A 24,374-nucleotide genomic window follows, 5' to 3' on the forward strand; every position below is an offset into this window, starting at 1 on the left:
CTGTGCTCCACAACAAGAGAGGCCGCGATAGTGAGAGGCCCGTGCACCACGATGAAGAGTGGCCCCCGCTTGCCACAACTAGAGAAAGCCCTCGCACAGAAACGAAGACCCAACACAGCCAAAAATAAAATAAAATAAATAACTAAATAAATATTAGAAAAAAAAAAAGAATGAGGGAAGAGCAACAGAAATGGTAAATATCTGGGTAAATGTAAGTGATGATTCTTCACCTCAGTTCTTTAAAATATATTTGACAACTGAAAGCAAAAATTACTACAATGCCTGGGGGTCTTCAATGTCACATATATGTAATAAGTAAGTCAACCATAACTTAAAAGAGAGAAGGGTACAATAGGGCGGTATGGTTTCTATATGCCACTTAAAGTGGTAAAATAGGGCTTCCCTGGTGGCGCAGTGGTTAAGAATCCGCCTGCCAATGCAGGGGACATAGGTTTGAGCCCTGGTTCGGGAAGATCCCACATGTCGTGGAGCAACTAAGCCTGTGCACCACAATTACTGAGTCTGTGCTCTAAATCCCGAGAGCCACAACTACTGAGCCCTCGTGCCACAACTACTGAAGCCCATGTGCCTACAGCCCATGCTCCACAATAAGGGAATCCACCACAATGAGAAACCCATGCACTGCAATGAAGAGTAGCCCCTGCTCGCTGCAACTAAAGAAAGCCCACGCAACAACGAAGACCCAACACAGCCATGAGTAAATAAAGTTCCCTAAATAAATAAATAAATAAAGTGGTAAAATACTGACTCTAAATAGACTGAGAAAAGTATGTATATTGCAATCCTTCAAGTAACTACAAAAGCACATACAAATAATTAGGCAAAAGCAATAGATAAGTTTAAAAAAAAAATCAAGCCAAAAAAAGCAGAAAGAAAAAATAAAGGAAAAAAGAGGAAACAAATAAATAATCAACTGGAGTATCTAAATCAAAATATCAACAACTACATTAAACATAAATGGCCTAAGTATGCCAATGAAAAGATAAACTGAATTTAAACACACACAAGCCAATTCTATGATGTCTACAAGAAACTTTTACCATTCTAAAAGGGTAAAAGGATGGAAAAAAGATATATCATGCAAATGTTATCATAGAAAGATGGAATAGTTATATTTAGATCAGCCAATGATCATAACAAAGAAAATCACCAGGAATAAATGAGGACATTACATGATAAAAGGGTCAGTTCATGAAGAACAAAAAGCAATCCTAAATATATATACACATAGGAGAACTTCAAAATACATTCAGCAAAAATTAACAGAACTGAAGGGAGAAATAGGCATCCATAATTACAGTGGAAGACTTCAACTTTCAGTAGTTAACAGAACTAGTAGATAGAAAACAGTACCATCAAAAAAAAAAAAACAGTACCATCAACCCATGACATTTTAAAAATATTCCACCTATCAACAGTAGAATGCACATTCATTTCAGATGCACACTGAATATTAATCAAGACATATCATATCCTGGATCATAAGACAGACCTTAATATACAAGAAGTGAAGTTAAAAGTATGTTCTCTGAGAGCCCAGAAATAAACCCATACACCTCCGGGTCAATTAATCTTCAACAAAGGATGTAAGAATATACAATGCGAAAAAGACAGTCTCTTCAGCAAGTGGTATTGGGAAAGTTGGATGGCCACATGTAAATCAATGAAGTTAGAACACACCCTCACACCACACACAAAAATAAACTCAAAATGGCTTAAAGACAAATATAAGACATGACACCATAAAACTCCTAGAAAAGATCATAGGGAAAACATTCTCTGAAATAAATCATACCAATGTTTTCTTAGGTCAGTCTCCCAAGGCAACAGAAATAAAAGTGAAAATAAACAAACGGGACCTAATCAAACTTATAGGCTTTTGCACAGCAAAGGAAACCATAAACAAAACAAAAAGACAACCTATGAACTAGGAGAAAATATTAGCAAATGATGTGACAGACAAGGGCTTAATCTCCAAAATATACAAGTAGCTCATACAACCCAATCGAAAAATGGGCAGAAGACCTTAATAGACATTTCTCCAAAGAAGAAATACAGATGGCCAACAAGCACATAAAAAGATATTCAACATCACTAATTATTAGAGAAATGCAAATCAAAACTACAATGAGGTACCACCTCACACTGGTCATAATGGCCATCATTAAAAAGTCTACAAATAACAAATGCTGGAGAGGGTATGGAGAAAAGGGAACCCTCCTACACTGTTGGTGGGAATGTAAGTTGGTGCAGCCACTAGGGAAAACAGTATGGAGGTTCCTCAAAAGACTAAAAACATAATTACCATATGATTCAGCAATCCCACTCCTGGACATATATCCAGACAAAAATTATTCAAAAAGATACATGCACCCCTATGTTCACAGCAGCACTATTCACAATAGCCAAAACACGAAAACAACCTAAATGTCCAGCAAAAGATGAATGGATAAAGAAGATGTGGTACATATATACAATCAAATACTACTCAGCAAATAAAAAGAACAAAATAATGTCATTTGCAGCAACAGGGATGCAACTAGAGATTATCATACTAAGTGAAGTAAGTCAAAAAGAGAAAGACAAAATACCATATGATATCACTTATATGTGAAATCTAAAATATGACACAAATGAACCTATGTACAAAACAGAAACAGACTCATGGACACAGAAAACAGACTTGTGGTTGCCAAGAGGAAGGGGATTGGGGGAGGGATGGGGTCAGCAGATGTTAGCTATTGTATACAGAATGGATAAATAACAAGGTCCTACTGTACAGCATGGGAAACTATATTCAGTATCCTATGATAAACCATAATGGAAAAGAATATTTAAAAAAAGAATGTATATATGTATAACTGAATCACTTCAGTGTACAGCAGAAATTAACACAATGTTGTAAAACAACTATACTTCAATAAAACAAACAAACAAACAAAAGGTATGTTCTCTGACCATAATGGATTTAAGTAGAAATCAGTAACAGAAATATAATGGGAAACCTCTAAATACTTGTAAATTAAACAACATACTTCTAAATAATCTTTAGGTCGATGAAGAAGTCTAAACATTTTTAAAAGAATGAAAATGAGGGAGTTCAGTTCCCCATGCTCTAGTGGTTGGGATTCGGTGCTTTCACTGCCGTGGCCTGGGTTCAATCCCTGTTGGGGAACTGATATCCCACAAGCTGCAGCACAGCCAAAAAAAAAAAAAGAATGAAAATGAAAATATAATATCAAAACGTCACATGAAGCTAAAACAGGGACTTCCCTGGTGGTCCAGTGGTTAAGAATCCGTCTTCCAATGCAGGGGACGTGGGTTCAATCCCTGGTCGGGGAACTAAGATCCCACATGCCACAGGGCAACTAAGCCCTCATGCCACAACTACTGAGCACGCAGGCCACAACTAGAGAGCCTGCGTGCCACAACTAGAGAGAAGCCCATGCACCACAACGAGGAACCCACATGCTGCAACTGAGACCCGATACAGCCAAAAATTAAATAAATAATTTTTAAAAACAAAAAGAAGCTAAAACAGTGATTAGAGTAAAATTTATAGGAATTGAACGCTTATACTGGGGTGGGGAAGAAGGCCTTAAATCAATAACCTAAGCTTCCTACTTAAGAAAACCAGAAAAAGAGCAAAACAAGCAAAAGAAAAGAAACAATAAAGATAATAGCAGAAATCAGTGGAAGTGAAAATAGAAAAACAACACAGAAAATCAATATAAGCAAAAACGAGTTCTTTGAAAAGATCAATGAAATTTATAAAGCTGTAGCAAGACTGACAAAGAAAAAAAAAGAAGACATAAATTACCAATAATATCAGGAATGAAAGAGGAGCTAGACGACAGATTCTGTAGACATCGAAAGATAAATAATACTATGAACATCTCTATGCACATAAATCTGACAACTTAGGTCATCAAAATAAATAAATTTGACACTACAAATGTTAAGAAGATAACTGAGGAATAATACAGGTAGATCTATACACATAAATTTTGAAACATTAGTGAGATTCCTTAAAAACCACAAACTACCAAATTATCCAAAATGAAACAGATCATCTAAATTAAGGAAAGTGAATTCACAGTTTAAAACTTTTCAAAGAAATCTCCAGGCTTACCTGATTTCTCTGGAGAACTTAAAAAGTAACACCAATTCTACACAATCTCTTTCAGGAAACAGAAGAAGAGGGAACACTTCCAAACTCATTTTATGAGGCCAGATTTAACCTGATATCAAAACTAGAAAAAGACAGTACAAAAAGAGAAACTGCATACCATTATTCCTCACGCAGATTGATGCAAAAATCCTCAACAAAATAAAAGCAAATGGAGTTTAGCAATATATAAAAATGACAATACACCAGGACCAAGTAGGGTTATCCCAGGGATGCAAAACTGGTTCAATATTCAAAAATCAATCAATGTAAGCTATCATGATAATTGCTTAAAGAAGAAAAACCACATAATCAACTCAGCAGATGCATTTGGCAAAATACATCTTTTCATGATTTAAAAAAAAAAAAAAAGCCCTCAGCAAATTAAAAGGTAATTTCCCCAATCTGATAAAGGATGACTACAGGAAGTCTACCACTATCAAACACTTAATGGTAAAAGACTGAACACTTTCCCCCTAAGATCACGAACAGGACAAGGATATTACACTCTCACCACTCCTATGCAATATCATGATGGAAGATCTAGCCACTGCAATAAGAAACGGGGAACCAGACAGATTAGAAAGGAAGAAATCAAACTGTCCCTATTCACAGATAACATGATTACCTATGTAGAAATCCCAAAGAATCTAAAAAACAAACAAAAACTCCTAGAGCTAACGAGTTGGGCAAGGTTTCACTGAACAAAGTCAATACACAAAAATCAAACAACTGTATTTCTATATACTAGCAATGATCAATCTGAAACCAAAATTCACCCCCCAAATTAACAGTCTACAAGAGCTCTAAAAACATAAAATAAAATACTTAGATATATATCTAACAAAAGGTATACAGAATATGTATGCTGAAACGTACAAATGACCAGTGAAAGAAATCAAAGAAGAGCTAAATAAAACCATGGTCACAGAATGGAAGAGTCAACATAGCAAAGATGTCCTCTATAAATTTAATGCAATTTCAATCAAAATCCCAGCAGGAGTTTTGAGATATAGATAAACTGAGTCCAAAATAATTTGAAAAGGCAAAGGAACTGGAATAGCCAAAACAATTTTGATAAAGAATAAAGCTGGACAAATCACATTATATGACTTTAAGACCTGCTATAAAACTTATATTACCACAAGAATGTGTGCTACTGGAAAATGTATAGACACATTAGATCTATGGAACAGAACAGAATCCAGAGACAGAACTGCATAAACATAACCATCTGATTTTTTTAAATGATATTTTTAATTGTGGTAAATTATACATTACATAAAACTTACCATTTTAACCATTTCTAAGTGTAAAGTTCAGTGGCATTAAGTACATTCATGTTTTGCAACCATCACCACCATCCATCCACAGAACTCTTTCCATCTTGCAATACTGAAACTCTATAACCATTGACACTAACTCCCCACCTCCATCCCTATAGAACCTGGCAACCACTATTCTACTTTCTTCTGTCTCTATGAAATTGACTAAGTACCTCACGTAAGTGGCATCATACAGTATTTGTTCTTTTGTGACTGGCTTATTTCACTGAGCATAACATCTTCAAGGTTCATCCATGATGTAGCATGTGTCAGAATTTCCTCCCTTTTTAAGGCTAATATTTCATTGTATACATACACCACATTTTGTTTATCCATTCATCCACTGATAGACACTTGGGTGGCATCTACTTCTTGTCTAGCTGGGAATAATGCCACTGTGAACATGGCATACAAATGTTTCTTCAAGATCCTGCTTTCAATTCTTTATACCCAATACTCAAACGTAGAATTTCAAGTTCATACAGTAATTTTTAATTATTTGAGAAACTGTATTACTCAAATGTGGAATTGCAGGTTCATATGGTAATTTTTAATTATTTGAGAAACCACATACTGTTATCCACAATGGCTGCACCATTTTATATTCCTACCAGTATGGCAAAAAAGGTTCCAATCTCTATATATCCTTGCCAACACTTACTCTTCTTTTTTCTTTTTTGATAATAGCCATCCTAATGGGTGTGAAGTGATACCTCATTGTGGGTTTGATTTGCATTTCCCTAATGATTAATGATGCTGAGCATCCTTTCATGTGCTTGTTGGTCATTTGTTTATCTTCTTTGGAGAAATGTCTATTTAAGTCCTTTGTTTATTCTTTAACCAGGCTATTTGTTTTTTGCTGTTGTTGAGTTGCTTCTCTGTAATTGTCTAAATATATCTGGCTATATCTCTGGATACCTGATTGGGAAATATTTTCTCCCCTTCTGTGTTCTGCCTTCTTATTCTCTTGATAGTATCCTTCAATGTGCAAAAGTTTTTCATTTTGATGAAGTCCAATTTGTCTATTTATTCTCTGGGTGTCTGTGCCTTTGGTATCATATCCAAGAAATCACTGTCATATCCAACATCTTGAAGCTTTTCTGCTTTGTTTTCTTCTAAGAGCTTAAGAGTTATAGCTCTTACACTCAAGTCTTTGATCCATTTTGAGTTAATTTTTGTATATGGTGTTTTGTATATGTTTGACTATGGTGTATATGATTGTATAATGGTCGAACTTCATTCTTCTGCATGTGGATATCCAGTTTTCTCAGCACTATTTCTTAAAGAGATCGTCCTTTCCCCCTTTGGATGGTCTTGGCCTCCTCGTCAAAAATCATTTGACCACATATGTAAGGGGTTACTTCTGTGCTCATTAGTCCATCAGTCTTTATGTCTGTCTATGCCAGAACCACATTGTTTTGATTACTGTAGCACTGTAGTAATAAATTTTGAAATCAGCAAGTGTGAGTCCTCCAACATTTTTCTTTTTTTTTTTTTTTTTTCAAGAATGCGTTGGCTATTTGGGGTCCCTTGAGATTCCATACAAATTTTAGGATGGATTTTTCTATTTCTACAAAAAAAAGTCATTGGTATTTTGATAAGGATTGCAATCTGTAAACAGCTTTGGGTAGTACTGACTTCTTAACAATATAGAGACAATACCAAATGCTGGCAAGGATGCAGAGCAAGTGGAACTCAAAAATTTCTAATGGAAATGCATAATGGTACAGCCACACTAGTTTGACAGCTTCTTATAAAGTTAAACATACACTTACCAAATGGCCTTGCAATCCCACTTCTATGTATTTACCCTAGAGACATAAAACCTTTATTCACATAAAAACTTGTATTCAGGTGTTTATAACAGCTCTATTCATAATTATCAAAAGCATGTCCTCCCAAGACTGACTGACTAAATAAATGGTGATACATTCAAATAGTGGAATACTATTTAGCAATAAAGAGGAATGAACTATGGATACATGCAACAACTCGATGATTCTCACAGGCATTATGCTTTGTGCAACAAGTCAGTATCAAAAAGTTACATACTGGGGCTTCCCTGGTGGCACAGTGGTTGAGAGTTCGCCTGCCAATGCAGGGGACACGGGTTCGTGCCCCGGTCCGGGAAGATCCCACATGCCACAGAGCGGCTGAGCCCGTGAGCCATGGCCGCTGAGCCTGCGCGTCCGGAGCCTGTGCTCCGCAACGGGAAAGGCCACAACAGTGAGAGGCCCGCGTACGGCAAAAAAAAAAAAAAAAAAAGTTACATACTGGGTTTCCCTGGTGGTGCAGTGGTTAAGAATCCGCCTGCCAATGCAGGGGTCACGGGTTCGAGCCCTGGTCCGGGAAGATCCCACATGCCACGGAGCAACTAAGCCCATGCGCCACAACTACTGAGCCTGCGCTCTAGAGCCCACGAGCCACAACTAGTGAGCCCGTGTGCCACAACTACTGAAGACCATGCTCCACAAGAGAAGCCACCGTGGTGAGAAGCCTGCACACCGCAACAAAGAGTAGCCCCCACTCGCTGCAACTAGAGAAAGCCCGCGCGCAGCAACAAAGACCAAACACAGCCATTAATTAATTAATTAATTAAAGTTGCATGCTGTAGGGTTCCATTTCCATACATTCTAGAAAAGACAAAACTAACAATACAGAGAACAGATCAGTGATTACCAAAGGTTGGGGCTGTGGGGGGGGAGGCTAACTACAAACAGACACCAAAGTGGATACCACAGGGAACTTTTCAGGTATTGAAACTGCCCTGTACCCTGATTGTGGTGATGGTTACATGAATCTATGCATGTATTACTAGTATACACACATAAAAGGCCATTTATTATAATCATTAATCAAAATTTATTTTTAAATTATATAAAAGAATAAAGACATAGGAAAATATTTACAATACAGTTTTAACAAAGTAAAGGGGGGAAATAGTTCATAACATATCTTACCATCCAAGTTCTATAAAAATATATTAAATAATAGAAAAAGGCAAAAAGAACCTGTTACACACCAAAATGCTAAGACAGGCCATCTCTAGGTAATGAAACCACAGGTAACTGCCCCTTCCCTTAGTCTATCTATGTCCTATAATAAGGTAAATCACTTTTAAAATGGAAATTTTCAAAGGAAGAAAATTGCAGGGTTTTTTAACTAGTTATCAATTTTAATACCCATATTAAGAAATAGTCAACTCTAAAAATACACCATCCATGTGCATCCCTATAAAACTTCTAAAAATACTATCAGAAATACATTATCTTTGCAAACTGACACAACTCACTGTAAAAGTCCATGTCCACTGAGATATCATCAGACTTCAATACTTAAAATAGTCTACCATAACATACAAACATACAAATATCATTCAAGGTCAATAAAGAGCGTGCAAAATTAATGTTAGGTTCTTATAAAGCCCTTAAAATTTATTTAAATTTACCAAAATAAAATCATTTAACAGAAGTTGTTAGTATAGTGTATTATTCAAAGCCAAAATGAGTATTCCTACAAAAGAGAACTTGGTGCAAAGCAAAGGAAGTTTGGGAAAGTTCAGTGGCTAGGCCATGAAGAAAAAGTAACAAATGGATAAAATATAGAGCAGGGATAGTATTATTTAGGCAGATCTACCTAAACATGGAAGCGGTTCTCCGAAATATACAGAATTACTGGAATTAAGAGTTCCAAGTTCCAATTCTCCCTATTCACTTTATCCAAAACTACCACCAGACCACTTATTTTTACAATAATCTTAAGTATCTGACATCAATTGAGAAAGTTTTGAGAACATAATCACCACTGAAAAATTTCCATGGATGGGACTCAATCTTTAAGGACCTACTGTAAGAAATTGTGGGGCCCTTTTCATATACGTTACTCAATTTGACACAGTTAAATCTCTTAACCAGTCTGGGATATATAGGTTACATGCTTCCTTCAGGATTTTGACCTGGCTATAATTAAGTAAAATTTGGGGACTAACTTCCCTATCTGATATTGCACAGGAGAACCCCTAACCATCTGTAAATAAATTCCTGTTGCTACACTGGAAGTTGCCCATGTGAGAAGCAACTCAGCTACAAATCAATATAATTCTACAATTTGGAACATGTGACCTTGTGAATTTCTATTCGGAGCTCATATCTGAAACTGCTATTTTCTGTTTAACATAGATGGCACGCATCATCATTCTTCACATAGCCTACATTTTAAGTCAGTTCAAGTCAAATTCCATCCAAATATGATGAAAATGCACCCAGCTGTTTTTGCATACTGCAATTAACAGGCCAACAAAAACTTCCCCTGGATATCTGCCTTGCTGCTCTCTCACATCACTGGGATCTTTGCTCAAGTGCCATCACAGAGAGACCCCCACCCCCACCCCGCCAGACCACCACACAGCATAAATTTATCCACCATCATCTCACATCAGTTTTGATATCTTATGGCATTTATCACCACTTGATATAGGGTATGTGGGGGGGTGTGGTGTGGTGTGTAATACACCTCTTTCCACTAAACCATGAGCTCTAGGAGAGCAAGGACTTTGTTAACTGCTGTATCACCAGTGCTTGACACACAGTAAATGGTTTTTTTTTTTTTAATTTAATTATTTATTTATTTGTCTGTGTTGGGTCTTCGTTGCAGTATGCAGGCTTCTCTTTGAGGTGACTTCTCTTGTTGCGGAGAGCAGGCTCTAGGCATGCGGGCTTCAGTAGTTGTGGCATGCGGGCTCAGTAGCTGTGGCTCGCAGGCTCTAGAGTGCAGGCTCAGTAGTTGTGGCACGCGGGCTTAGTTGCTCCGCGGCATGTGGGATCTTCCGAGACCGGGGCTCGAACCTGTGTCCCCTGCATTAGCAGGCAGATTCTTAACCACTGCACCACCAGGGAAATCCCAGTAAATTTTTTTGAATAAATGAATCATTTTCTATAGTTTTGAAGAATTTTTTAATGGATTAAAAGTAAGCTATACTGGGACTTCCCTGGTGGTTCAGTGGGTAAGACTCCATGCTCCCAATGCAGGGGGCCCAGGTTCGATCCCTGGTGGGGGAACTAGATCCCGCATCTACGCTGCAACTAAGAGTTCACATGGCACAACCAAAAGCCCACATGCCACAACAAAGATCCCATGTACCACAACTAAGACCCGGCACAGCCTAAATAAATAAATCATTAATTAAAATATTTTTTAAAAACTAAGCTATAATGTGATAAAATGAAACATTCTAACAGTTAGCTTTTTTCTTAAGACAACATGAAACAAAGACATTTGAGGCATGGAACAGTTGATCTGGTAGATAATCCTAGCCATTTCTGCCCTCTGTAGCCACTATTTCCCCTGCCCTCCTTCTGCCCTGAGTATGAGGTCACTGTCCTTGCTATAGCGGCATTTTGGTGAAAAAGAATCAGAGCACTTAACTGGTTCCAAAAAATCAAACAAAACTGAATTACATGAGAAAAGGACAAAATAGAAAGCAACAGGAATTTGGCCCTTGGTATATTCCTGTTGCTTACAAGCATATTTCATTATATATACACTAAATACAATTTAAGATACAGTGAGGGGACTTCCCTGGTGGCGCAGTGGTTAAGAATCCCCCTGCCAATGCAGGGGACACGGGTTCGAGCCCTGCTCCGGGAGGATCCCACATGCCACGGAGCAACTAGGCCCGTTCGCCACAACGACTGAGCCTGCGCTCTAGAGCCCACGAGCCACAACTACTGAGCCCATGTGCCACAACTACTGAAGCCTGCGTGCCTAGAGCCTGTGCTCCGCAACAAGAGGCCACTGCAATGAGAGACCCACACACCACAATGAAGAGTGGCCCCCGCTTGCCGCAACTAGAGAAAGCCCGTGTGCAGCAACGAAGACCCAATGCAACCAAAAATAAATAAATAAAAATTAAATTAAATTAAAATATTTTAAAAAAAAGATACAGTGGGGTAGGTTTTATTAGCAGACTAACTTGGGAGGTTTTCTTACCAAAAAAAAAAAAATTATGGCTAAATACAATACTATTCAATTCAAATAAAATTTGTCTCTCATTCATCCCAGGCATATGAAATAAACTTGCTCATTTAAGATTCTAGGTGAAGTTTGAACCTCTAAACCTGGCTGCCCATTAGAATCATCAGGCATGCTCTAAAAATTAAAGAAAAAAAAAATTTTTTTAAGTATGCTTGGGCTCCATTCCAGGCCACTTAAGTGAGAATACTGGGACCCAAGCAGAATAGTTTTTTAAAAGCTCTCCTGATGATTCTAATGAGCAAGTGGGGCTGAGAACCACTGCCCTGTGCTATCTCCCCAGTCTTTCTTGTCTCTCTCCAACTACATAAATCAATGTAAAAGCACAGAAACAAATCATAAAGATTTAAACTCCTGGTGCCCACGATAAATCACAACACATTTCTACCTGCCCTACTCTAACATTCCAATCATTTCCCCTAAAAAGTAAGAATATTTATTTCCTCTAAAATACATCCTTGATTTAACATACTCAAGTAGAGCACAATTACTTGTTTTTAGGAGCACTGCCCTTGTCACAAACTGTTTTATATAGCAAATAACTTATTCTTTTTGTCATCTGTACCTCCATTTTCTCCTCTCTATACCAAAGGAGTTTGGCTTAACTATTTTGTATCCCTCACATTTGAAGTACAATTTACAAAGAATTTCTACATTCATTATCATATCACATAATGAAGTAGTCTGGGCAAGAATTATTAGCCCATTTTAGAGATGGTAACCCAGAGAAGTGTCTTGCCAAATGCACCCACCTTTGCATGAGGCTATGATCAGTACAATGCACATATCAGAGAGGTACCTCCCACGACCTCCCCACTATTTTTACCTACTCCATTACAGAAATCTATTATTGTTTATATTCTATCTATAGTTATAGAGAACATTCCTAAGGATAGATTTCCAAATGTTCAACAACTTAAGTACGGTTACAACTACAGGTTTCCAGTTAAACAAGGATATAATGCACACACATTTACCTCTGCTCCCTCCCATGCTCCCACGGAAAGACAGGAAAGACATACTAAAGAGGGCATTAAACAAGCCCACAAAGACCAAGTGAGAAGATGATAACAACAAAATTTTTGAAGTCGGAGGGCAGGTAGAAGAGTATTAACTGACTTGTTCCCCCCCATAAAAATTTCAAGGTTAAGCCAGCAAGGAGGAAAGCTCAAATTACGTGCTGCAGTATTTTTCAAATTACACAGACAATAATAAGTCTAAAATAAAAATTACTTAAAAGTAGTAGCTTTTTGCAATATTTTCTCAATTAACTAATACTAAAAACATACCTATCATAATAGGGCCCTACATTTTTTACCTTAAACTGGGAGTTCTTCAACTGAAAAATATGGGAGCCATAGCCCAGGAGGGCCAAGTCCAAGATCCTCAGGCTATCCCATCATTCCCTTCCTCATGCTTTGCACTCTAATACCAAACTGCTTATAACAAATATTACCTGCTGCATGCCTCTGCTCTTGCTCATGCTGTTCCCTCTGCCTGGCTAACTCCATTTCTTTCAAGTCTCAACTGAGGTGTCACTGCTTTTAGAAAGCTTTCCAAATTTGGGAGGAGAGTGGACTTACAATTCATCTTAATATCCCCATGTGGCAAACACAACACCTGTTGAAATGAACTATACAATTTAAAACACCAATACAAAAAGTAACATTTACTGAGTGCTTATGGTGGGTCAAGCAATGTCTACATGCATTAGTTTACTTAATATCTTTCCAAAAACCAAATGAGTTAGGTACTAATTATGAATTGCAGAGAGAGGTTAAGCATCTTGCCTAAGACACAGCTAGGAAGTGATAAATCATAGACTGGAACTCAGTCTGGCTCTGGAGCCAATATCCTTAACCACTAGACTAGGCTTTGTCTATAAATGCCAATGCCTTCCAAGTCTGTATTCCCAAATCTTCAAGCTTCAACCCTGAATTTCCAAATGTCTTCTGGACATCTCTACATGGATGTCCTTCAAGAACCTCAAAAGTAACACAACTGAAATCACTATGTCCCTCTTGCTCCTCAGCATTCGCCAACAAAAGCTACTCACCACACCTTCTTGTACTTCTTGTACTTCAGGTTAATTCATTCATCCAGCTACCCAAAGTAGAAAGCTAAGTATGAGTAATTTTCACCTTGTCAGTCCCTCTCATCCCCACATTCACCAAATTATGTTGTTTCTACCTCTCAAACTAACTTAGATGCAGCTCTCATCACTTCTCACAACTGGGCATTAGCTTGGAATCTTTCTTTCTGAAAAACAAATACCGTATGCTAACACATATATATGGAATCTAAGAAAAATAAGGAAAAAAAAAGGCATGAAGAACCTAGGGGCAAGATGGGAATAAAGACACAGAGCTAATAGAGAATGGACTTGAGGATATGGGGAGGGGAAAGGGTAAGCTGGGAGGAAATGAGAGAGTGGCATGGACATATATACACTACCAAACGTAAAATAGATAGCTAGTGGGAAGCAGCCACATAGCACAGGGAGATCAGCTTGGTGCTTTGTGACCACCTAGAGGGGTGGGATAGGGAGGGTGGGAGGGAGGGAGACGCAAGAGGGAAGAGATATGGGGACATATGTATATGTATAACTAATTCACTTTGTTATAAAGCAGAAACTAACACACCATTGTAAAGGAATTATACTCCAATAAAGATGTTAAAAATAAATAAATGAATAAATAAAAAACAACTGTGATTCTGTCATAACCTACAATGGCTCCCTACCATTGATAACAACTCCAAACTTTTTAGCAAAACATATTACGTTCTTGTCTTTGCCAATCTCTCAGCTTCAACTCTAACCATCCAACCCCAACTCTTCTTCCCCCCAAAACTTCCCTGAATTTACCATGCATTTATTTATTTATTTATTTAGTTTCTTTGGCTGCGTTGGGTCTTTGTTGTTTCACGCGGCCTTTCTCTAGTTGCTGCCAGCGGGGCTACTCTTTTTTTTTTTTTTCTTTTGCAGTACGCAGACCTCTCACTGTGTGGCCTCTCCCGTTGCGGAGCACAGGCTCGGGACGCGCAGGCTCAGCAGCCATGGCTCACGGGTCCAGCCGCTCCGCGGCATGTGGAATCCTCCCGGACCGGGGCACGAACCCGTGTCCCCTGCATCGGCAGGTGGACTCTCCACCACTGAGCCACCAGGGACGCCCCGGGGCTACTCTTCATTGCAGTGCGCAGGCTTCTCACTGCGGTGGCTTCTCTTGTTGTGGAGCACGGGCTCTAGGCACACAGGCTTCAGTAGTTGTGGCATGTGGGCTCACTAGTTGTGGCTCGCAGCCTCTAGAGCACAGGCTCAGCAGCTGTGGTGCACAAGCTGAGTTGCTCCGCGGCATGTGGGATCTTCCCGGACCAGGGCTCAAACCTGTGTCCCCTTCATTGGCAGGCTGATTCTTAACTACTGCACCACCAGGCAAGTCCCTACACCATGCTTTTAAAGACCAATATGTCTCTGCATAAGCCAAGTACCTTAGCCTAAGATGATCATCCCTCCCACTATGTCATCTTCCCAACCCAATCATAAAGGCAACATCCTTGAGAAGCCTTCTCTATTCTGCTCAGGTTGAAGAAACTCCCTCCTCTATGCATTCAAAGGTCAAAATGTTGCCTTAATTATTTTGTGCCCCCATGACTAGCACATGTTCAATAAATGTGTAAATGAATACCAATCAACCAGCTCTTCACATCACTGTGCTCTTTTAACAATTTCAAGTCCAAAATCAATTAACTTACATAATTTTTTTTTACTCTCCTGTAATACAAAATTACTGCTCTTATGTCTATTCGATTTCAGTGGTCACATTTCCACATACGTGGCAAACTGGAAGAAAAAAACACTGCAATTTCAACAGAGTATCTATAGTAAAAACATCTACTACACTCAGCAAACTTTCAAACAGCCACTGCTACCACAAGAACAACTTACAGAGCACATACTATATACCAGGCACTATTCTATATGTTTAACATATGTTGACTCATTTTAATTCTCACAACCACTTTATGAGGTAGATAGTATTATTATGTTCATCTTCCTGATGAGCTTCAAGATCGAATAGAACCAAGACTAAAGCTCAAGCTATTTGGTTCCAGAGGCTGATCTCTTATACTGCCTCTCATTAATAAGTCTAACACTACTGAAACAAAGACTAGGTAAATTCTTTCCTAGAGCCAAGCCATCTTTGAACATTGAATAGCTAGGAAAATGTGGGAGGTAAATGTAAAAATTTGGGTAGATATAGAGAATCTTGAAAACATAGCAAAATATTTTTTAAGAATATTAATTCACTCTAATTAATTACAGAAAAATGTTTTGTTAATAAAACACCAAATCTTTGACATAAGATAGGTCATTCTGTAGCATTACTAAAGTCAGTCAACTGAAACAGAGCCAAAGTACGTAGTCATAGCCCACAAAGATACTTGCCGAATTAAGTTTTATAAGGAACTCAGATGTATCCAGAAGACAACTATCTTGAAAGGCTACTGAAACCCCAACTCTATACCATGTTTATAACGGAGACTAGGAAGGCTTCATGCACCAAAATTAGTCAGGACATAGTAAGTGATGTGTATCATTTACAATTTCCAAAACTGAGATCTACAGGAAGATGTTGCATTTTACCCAAATTGATGCATGCCCAATTCAGAAGTAGTAAGAAAAATATTTTCCACCTCTAAAGAGATGATAAATATGAGTGTCATCCATAAAATTCATTTCGTGAGGACTATGCAAGCTAACCTAATTAGTTTTCTATATTCCAAGACTTCTTGGAACAGGTATCTCTGAGTTCTAAGTCTGAACAAGAAGCCGTCATACCAGACAATCAATCAATCGATTAAAATTCACCCAATCTGAACTTCACTACAACTGGAGTAGAGTACAATGATCTTTTTTCTCATTTATGATCACTGTACAAACTTCTCAAGTCAAATCAAAGTCAGTGTCTTAGGGACTTCCCTGGTGGTCCAGTGGTAAAGATTCCGCCTTACAATGCAGGGGATGTGGGTTCGATCCCTAGTCAGGGAACTAAGATCCCACATGCTACGGGGCAACTAAGCCCACGTGCCACAACTACTGAGCTCACACACCTCAACTAGAGCCTGAATGGCGCAAACTACAGAGCCCACATGCTCTGTACCCCGCGCACCACAACTACAGAGCCCATGCACCCTGGAGCCTACGCGCCACAACAAGAGAAAACCCGCACGCCACAACTAGAGAGAAGCCTGCACACCACAACGAAGAGCCCAAGCGCCACCATGAAAGGTCCCGCATGCCACAACTAAGACCCGGCACAGCCAAAAACTAAATGTCTCAGAAAAGGAAAAGGGGAGATATCCATTAAAAAAATATATAAAACTAGAATGATTGTCTAAAAACACTGAGCAACTCTGGAGTTTCCTCTTCTTCACTATGACAGAGATCTGTAACCCACTTCAGAAACTGAAGAAACGTAACTTACTCTTACACATATACTACAATACTCATTGATTAATACCCATCTATATCTTCATTTACTTATGTACATATATTGCATGAACAATCTACTGGGTTGGCCAAAAAGTTCATTTGGTTTTTTTCTGTGGAAAAAACCCAAATGAACTTTTTGGCCGTGTGTGTGTGTGTGTGTGTGTGTGTGTGTGTGTGTGTGTACACACACACACAGAACTAGTAATACAACAGTCTTGACTTCATTCTGACATTTAGCCACACCAACACAATGAAAGATATTTATCCAAATATAGATAATATTTGTTACCAACATTTTTATTTCCATCTACATTTTAATGAAATCTATCCTCTGTAATATAAACACTAAGTCAGTGAACAATTTTTAAAGTAACAGTGAGGGGCACGGCAATACTAAGCACCCTGTGGCTTAAGAGAATTAGTATTCACTGTGTATCTGCTTATACATATGCCTAGCAGTGTTAGGCACTTTAAAAATGTTTACCTCTTAAATCTTCACAACCATCCTATTAAGTATTAATCATAACTTACAAATGAGGAGGAAGCTGGAGTTCAGGAAGTTTAGGAAGTGAGCTAAAATTCAAAATTCAGGACTACATAAAGCCCATTCTCTCTCCACATGTCCTCAGAAAAGCTTGCTTAAAAAATATGTATATATACACAAAAAGAAAAAGAAAAAAAATGTATATATATAAATTATATATATACTATACATATATATGATTTACTACACATTTAGTGGAGAAGGGGCTCTATTTCAGGAAGCAAGAGAAAACACCACCACCAGTAATTAAATAAATAAGAAAATACTAAACAAATTAACAATACCTTACTCTTACACTGAAGCAAAAACTAGATGGATTCTACAAGATAGTGAAAAGTGGTAAATTACAAAAAAAATCCTAAGAAGTTCAAATGTGGTGTTAAGTTCAAAAAACTTAACAGAACATCAAAATGGTTTAAGTAAAAAAAAGAGATTTACAAATAAATAAAAAACATGTTTTGAACAGTGAACACACTATTCTAAGCACTTTACGTGTAACACTCAGTCCTCACAATTAATACAGTTATCACCCCCTTTTTGCAAATGGAGAAACTGGAAAAGAAATGCTACGTAATTCAAAGTTACACAGTTCAGGGAGGAAAAAAAAAACAAAACAGAAACTAGGATCTTAACTCAAAACTTTGCTCCTTCCTATTATGCTCAATGGCATTAACAAACAATAACTAAAGAGAGGGACATATCTAGTAATATAAACAATATGGTCTAGTGGTGTACGCAGAGCTATTTTGATTTTTAAAACCCAAAGTCCACAAATAAGCATATGAAAACATGTTCAACATCATATGTCATTAGGGAATTACAAATTAAAACAATGAGATATTACACACATATTAGAATGGCAACAATCCAAAACACTGACAACGTCAAATGCTGATGAGGGATGTGAAGCAACAAGAACTCTCATTCATTGCTGCTGGGAATGCAAAATGGTACAGCTACTTTAGAAGACAATTTGGCAGTTTCTTACAAAACTAAACATATTCCTGGGACTTCCCTGTTGGTCCAGTGGCTATGACTCCGCACTTCCAATACAGAGGGCACAGGTTCAATCCCCGGTCAGAAAACTAAGATCTCACATGCCACACGGTACGGCCAAAAATTTTTTTTAACAGAAGAAAGAAAACAAACTAAACATACTCCTGCCATAAGATCCAGCAATCATGCTCCTTGGTATTTACCCAAATGAACTGAAAACTTATGTCCACACAAAAACCTAGACACAGGTATTTATAGCAGCTTTATTCATAACTGTTACAACCTGGAAGCAACCAAGATGTCCTTCAGTAGGTGAATGGATAAATAAACTGTGGTCCATCCAGACAATGGAATATATTATTCCATGCTAAAAAGAAATAAGCTATCAAGCCACAGAAAGACATGAAAGAAACTTAAATGCATATCATTCAGGGAACGAAGCCATACTGAAAAGGTTACATACTGTATGCTTCCAACTATATGAAGTTGGAAGCATACAGTATGCTTCCAACTTCATCTAGAAGCATACCTTCTAGAAAAGGTAAAACTATGGAGACAGTGAAATGATCAGTAGTTGCCAGGGAGCAGAAGGGAGAGAGGGTGAATAGGCAGAGTAAGAGGATTTCAATGAAACTATATTCTACAATATGTCATATACAGTCAGAACGCACAGAATGTACAGTACCAAGGGTGAACACTAACATAAACTATGGACTTTGGGTGATAATGATGTGTTAATGCAGGTTCATTGATTGTAACAAACATACCAACGTGTGTCAGATATTCATGGCGGTAGGTGGTAAATAGAGGAACTCTGTACTTTCTGCTCAATTTTACTGTGAATCTAAAAAAATGTCCATTTAAGAAAGAAAGAAAAAACAAAAATCACCAAAGCCAAAGAAAGTGTGTTTACTTAGCAGTTAATATGTAAAGCAGCATCCATTTAACATACTCATTAGTATACATATACCAAATCAAAAATATTTATTAATATGTTGTACTAGGCATGCTGGGGAGGGGATATAAACAAGTAGACAAGGCTCCTTGTGACAAGGAGTTTGAAATATAGTTAAACAGACATCATATACTCACAAAAAAACTAAATAAAATGGAATTTAAATAGTTCAAGACAGAAAACATATCACAAAGAGTTAAGTTGCCAAATTACTGAAATAAGAATTAATAGAACAATATGTGCTTAGGGGTTCAGTGGATCACTTCAGGCTAAAAGAATCAGGAAGTCAAAGGTATGCTCTAGGTCTCAAAAAATGGGTAAGATTTGTCTAATTTTCTGGAGGGAATTGGTGAATTCCAAGAAAGAGTAAAACTACTGGAGTTGGGAAAGAAAATTAAATGAACCAGTTTCACAAAACAAAATAGGGAGACACGACTGGAAAGACTGCTAGAGGCCAGATCATGGAGGTTACTGAATGCCAGGCCAAAGAATGAGCACAGAGACTCAGAAATCTTAACTCTAAAACACTAACAGGGGGCAAATACTTGCCTAACCTAAGTATATACTGATGACTCTTAATCTAAAGAAAATGCATTTATAAACATTTTTTGTGAGATACAGATAATTTAAACATATACAGTAGTCAACAACGGTGGTTTAAAATTCACCATCTTGGCCATCCAAGTGAATACATATACATACAAGTCCTGCTCCCATTTTTCGATTTCCAACCAACACCAACAGACTACCCATAACCCCATAAACTGAACCTATCCATAAGACTACTCTATCACCCAATAAAACTCTCTATCCCCTTAAACCACTTACATCACCACTCTTTATCCCCTTTAACAAAGATGTCTTTCCTCTGGGGTAGAAAAGAAGGTGGCTCACTGCCCATGAACTGGAAAGAGGGGTCATGTTAGGGCCATCATCACTACCGGCACCTTCTGCCCATCCTATTTATAGGACTGTCACCCTCTATTCATCATTAAAGCCAAACCTACTAAGTACCTACATATTCCAGGCAAAACATAAAATGCAGCATTCCTTCCCCCATCATCTGAAGAAATGACACACACAGGACCCTATACAACCTCTGGTAATTATTATTAATAAACTGCACTTCTCATATATGAAAACACTTCAGAATTTGTCCATTGTTACTTTCAAACTTCTTTTGTAATCCTTTTGTTTTATTTGTCATAAACTCTTCTACATAATTTTAATCACATAATGCATAGCTATCCACCATTGTATCCAATCCCATACTTTCTAATTAAATGTTCCAACATACCTCAACTAAGGTATCCCAAATCAGTGCTACAGTTTATATATCTACCTTTACACTTACATAAAGCCCTCCCCTTAAGTAATCTACCATTAGAGTGACTGTTTTCTTCCCTTTCATGAACAGGCACATTCATATTTGTCCAATTTCCCCAATCATTTATAACTAACTCTGGCACATATAATCTTTCTGAAACACGACCTCCAGATATAAAATCACCCTGTGAGAGTCCTCTTTCTACTGAAAACATTTTAAGACTTTTGTTAATATGGCTTTTTATAGAAATTCAAGTATATATACTATGTTACCACTTATTCAAAATTTAAAGTCATGAAAGACAGTAATAGATACCATTTAAAGATAAAGGTATATACTAAAAAACATAAAGACACGTATAAGAATGATAAAACCAAATTAAGGATAATGCTCATGGGGGAGGGAGAGTTGAAGGAATGCAATCCAGGAGGGACACACAAGACTTCAACTCTATTTGTGATGTTTTTTTTTTTTAACCAAGTCGAGAATACATGGTTGTCTGCCACAATTGTTCTTTATACCTTTTCATATGTGAAATATATTTAAGTGAGTTTAAGAGGAAAGAAATCCAACTATTAATGAGAAGCACCCTCTCATACAGAGTGACAAGCTGTTATGTCCAAGTTGCAGTAAATGCTCATTGCTACATCTGGGACACCACTCCTGTACTTTACCTAAGCCAAGAAAAGAAAAATTACAAGACTACAATACAAACTTTCCCTTAGACATATTTTAGATGTGTTCCAGGTTTATTTTCTATAGCTATACACAGCCCATTTCTTTCACAACGCTCACAAAAACAAAAATTAAATCCTTTAACTTTGTATACCTAGATTCCCATTTACTCTTAAGTGCCTCAGACAGTAAATCAGAATAACGACCTTTCCTTATTTGTCTCTGTTAAAATACAAGTGAATGGGTAAGACCACTTCACGACTTCCACTTGGCTAAATATGGACAGTCACACACATTACATCTCTGTGCATGAGTCTAACTCACTTGTATACTAACTTTTCAATATCAATTTGTAACATCTAAATTAAGCCACTCATTCTATCGCAAATGAAATGTCGTCTCAGCCAAACGTAACCTAGCCAGGGCAATTCCAAAACACTCCACCCCAGCCCACCGAGCGTTCATCTCATGCACATTCAAAGTCACATCCCTGGACCAACGTTTACACCAGCCAGAACTGCTCTCCTCCAATGGTGAGCCTCACACGCGCCTCCGTATCCCAACTTTCAGCTCGCAGTGGTAAAACCAGCAGAGAGGGCCGGAAGTTTCACCTAGTTCGGAACCCAAAGGAAATCTGTAACTCATACACCGCAGGTGCCGAGTTTCTCGTCCCTGGTGAGTATAAGGTGGAAGCCCCGACCTAGGGAACAAGGGCTAGTCTTCCATGGCGTCCTCCCAAATCCTAAAGTCGTCGACGGAACAGTTCAGGCACCTGGCCCGCCTACTTCCCTCCCCGCCCCCACTCCAGACCCACCCCACCCCCAACCCGGGCGCGAAGCCTGCTGTACATCCCAGCACCTGCGAGTCCCAGGAACAGACACGGATCCACTTCTCTCCACAAGAGGGTAGGGCTTGGATGTCGCCTCGGACGCTCGCCTCTGGCCACCGGCCTCTCACGTCGGGACCAACCCTGCGACCCTGTCGCTTTCTGATCTAAGAGAAGGCAGTACCGACACCCTCTCCAGGACCTAGCAGGGGGCCTGAGCTTCTCCGGTGCTGAGCTCCTAGGCCTCCTCACCTCTCCCAGAGGACCAACCCACACCGGACGCTCAAAGCCCGAAAGGCAACTCCCACCACTCCCCGCCTCGCCCGTCTTTTCTTCCCAGCTGCCGCCGCTGAAAAAGCCAAGTCCTAAGGTCCTCCTCAATCAGCTTCCGGGCCTCCCTTCACAGCCAGGCCTGAGCCCCCAGCCCTGCCCTCCGCCACCCGCTCCAGTCACGCCGCTTCCCTCCTCCGGAGGCCGAGCCCCGGGGCTGGGCGGCTTCCTTCCCCAGCATCCCGGGGCCCGGCTCCTCCCGCGGCCGGCCCGGCCCCCGCCCGGCGTGCGGCACACTCACCGCCGAGCGCCGAGGCCTGCAGGGTGGCCCCCGAGGTGCCGTCGATGACTTTGATGGTCCCGCGACTGGTGACGGCCAGGATGGCGTTGAGCGCCGGGTGATAGGAGAGGCTGTGCAGCCCTTCGGCGTCGCAGCGCATGCAGCCGTCCCGCAGCACCAGCCACTCGGAGACCCCGGCCGCTCCCGCCCCCGCCGCCGAGGAGCAGCCCGGGCCCGAGGCCGCCGCAGCCGCAGCCGCCATCTTCCGGCCTGCGCTCAGCACAATCACACTGGAAGCGGCTCAGTGACAGTCCCGGGAGGTGCAGCACCACCCCCAGTCACCATCCGGGGCCGGGGGGCAAGCCGAGCGCGTTAGCCGGAAGTGAGGTCAGGCGCCGGCACGCACGCGGGACGTCGGCCGCGCGCCCGGAGGGGCCAAGCTCAGAGGGAGGCTGGCGAGGGAGGCTGGCGAAGGAGGGGGAGAGGGAGATAGAGAGGCGGGACCCGGGGCGGGAGAAGCATGCGCGGGAGGGCTAGCGCGTGCCACGCGCTTCTGGTCTGGCCAGCTACGCGTCCGCAACGTCCCAGTTTTTTTCGAGCCCGGGGAGTGGCCGCAGCCTGCGCCCCGCCCAGCTCCCCTGCTCCGGGCCGCGGCGGGGTGGATGGATGGAGAGTGGGGGGTTGGGACGTGTATTTCCGCTAGGCGAGTACCCCGTCCGGTGCGACCTGGCCGAGACGCCTTGAGGCCCGTTGCTACGGTTCCAGCTGCGCCCGGACCGTTCCCAGCAGCGCGGTGCAGCGGTTTGGCTATGGCCCAAAGGAGACCTCAGGTCTGGGCCTCGGCTTAGCAGTCTGAAAAACGTCTAGTCTGGATTTGGAGAAACCGAGCGACTTCCCCAAGCCCACGCGTATTACATCGCCCCCCGTCCCATCCCCAAATCTTTCTGTTGAACAGAAGTGCCAGATACGAGGTGCTGGGAGCGTATAGTTAAGCTTAGTTTATCCACATTCCAAACGCAAAACTTGTTAATCGGTGTGTATGGGTGTTGTGGGACTGCAGTTAAGTAAATTTACAAATCCCCTTCTGGAGCATAACAATGCTTTTTTTTAACATTTTATTTCAAAATAATTATTATACACAGTTAGTTGCAAATATAGTACAGACTTCTGTGGTCTGTCACCCCAAAACCCGTAACCTCTATCTAACTGAGAGAAAAACATTGGACAAACCGAAACTGAAGGTCATTCTATAAAATACCTGACCAATACTCCTGAAAGATAGAGAGGTCCTACTTACCCAGCGTCCCCTAACAGTTACATAATTGTAGTACAATATCAAAAGCAGCGATTTGACATACGATGTGTGTATAATTCTATGTCATTTTATCACGTGTAGATTCATGCAGCACAATCAAGGACTATTCTGTGTATTGGGGGAACATTGTATTATCCCGGAAAGCCTA

The 24,374-nt window shown here is 39.9% G+C and overlaps 1 protein-coding gene across 9 annotated transcripts in view; it reads right to left on the minus strand.

Moving 5' to 3' along the window:
• Positions 1–23,577, minus strand: part of BIRC6 (baculoviral IAP repeat containing 6) — a 238,238-nt gene extending 214,661 nt beyond the window's left edge. For 5 of the 9 annotated variants that reach the window (XM_033838755.2, XM_033838754.2, XM_033838753.2 and 2 more), the window contains exon 1: positions 22,933–23,322. In XM_033838755.2, coding sequence (XP_033694646.1) covers positions 22,933–23,173 — 241 coding nt within the window. In that variant the 5' untranslated portion in view covers positions 23,174–23,322. Of the gene's footprint in view, positions 1–22,932 lie in introns of all 9 variants that reach the window. The other 4 variants (XM_033838757.2, XM_033838759.2, XR_004521845.2 and 1 more) reach the window with 3 other exon arrangements.
• Between the last annotated feature and the right edge of the window lie 797 nt (positions 23,578–24,374).

This window comes from Tursiops truncatus, chromosome 14 (genome assembly GCF_011762595.2).
Source record: "Tursiops truncatus isolate mTurTru1 chromosome 14, mTurTru1.mat.Y, whole genome shotgun sequence".
Taxonomy (NCBI): Eukaryota; Metazoa; Chordata; class Mammalia; order Artiodactyla; family Delphinidae; genus Tursiops; species Tursiops truncatus.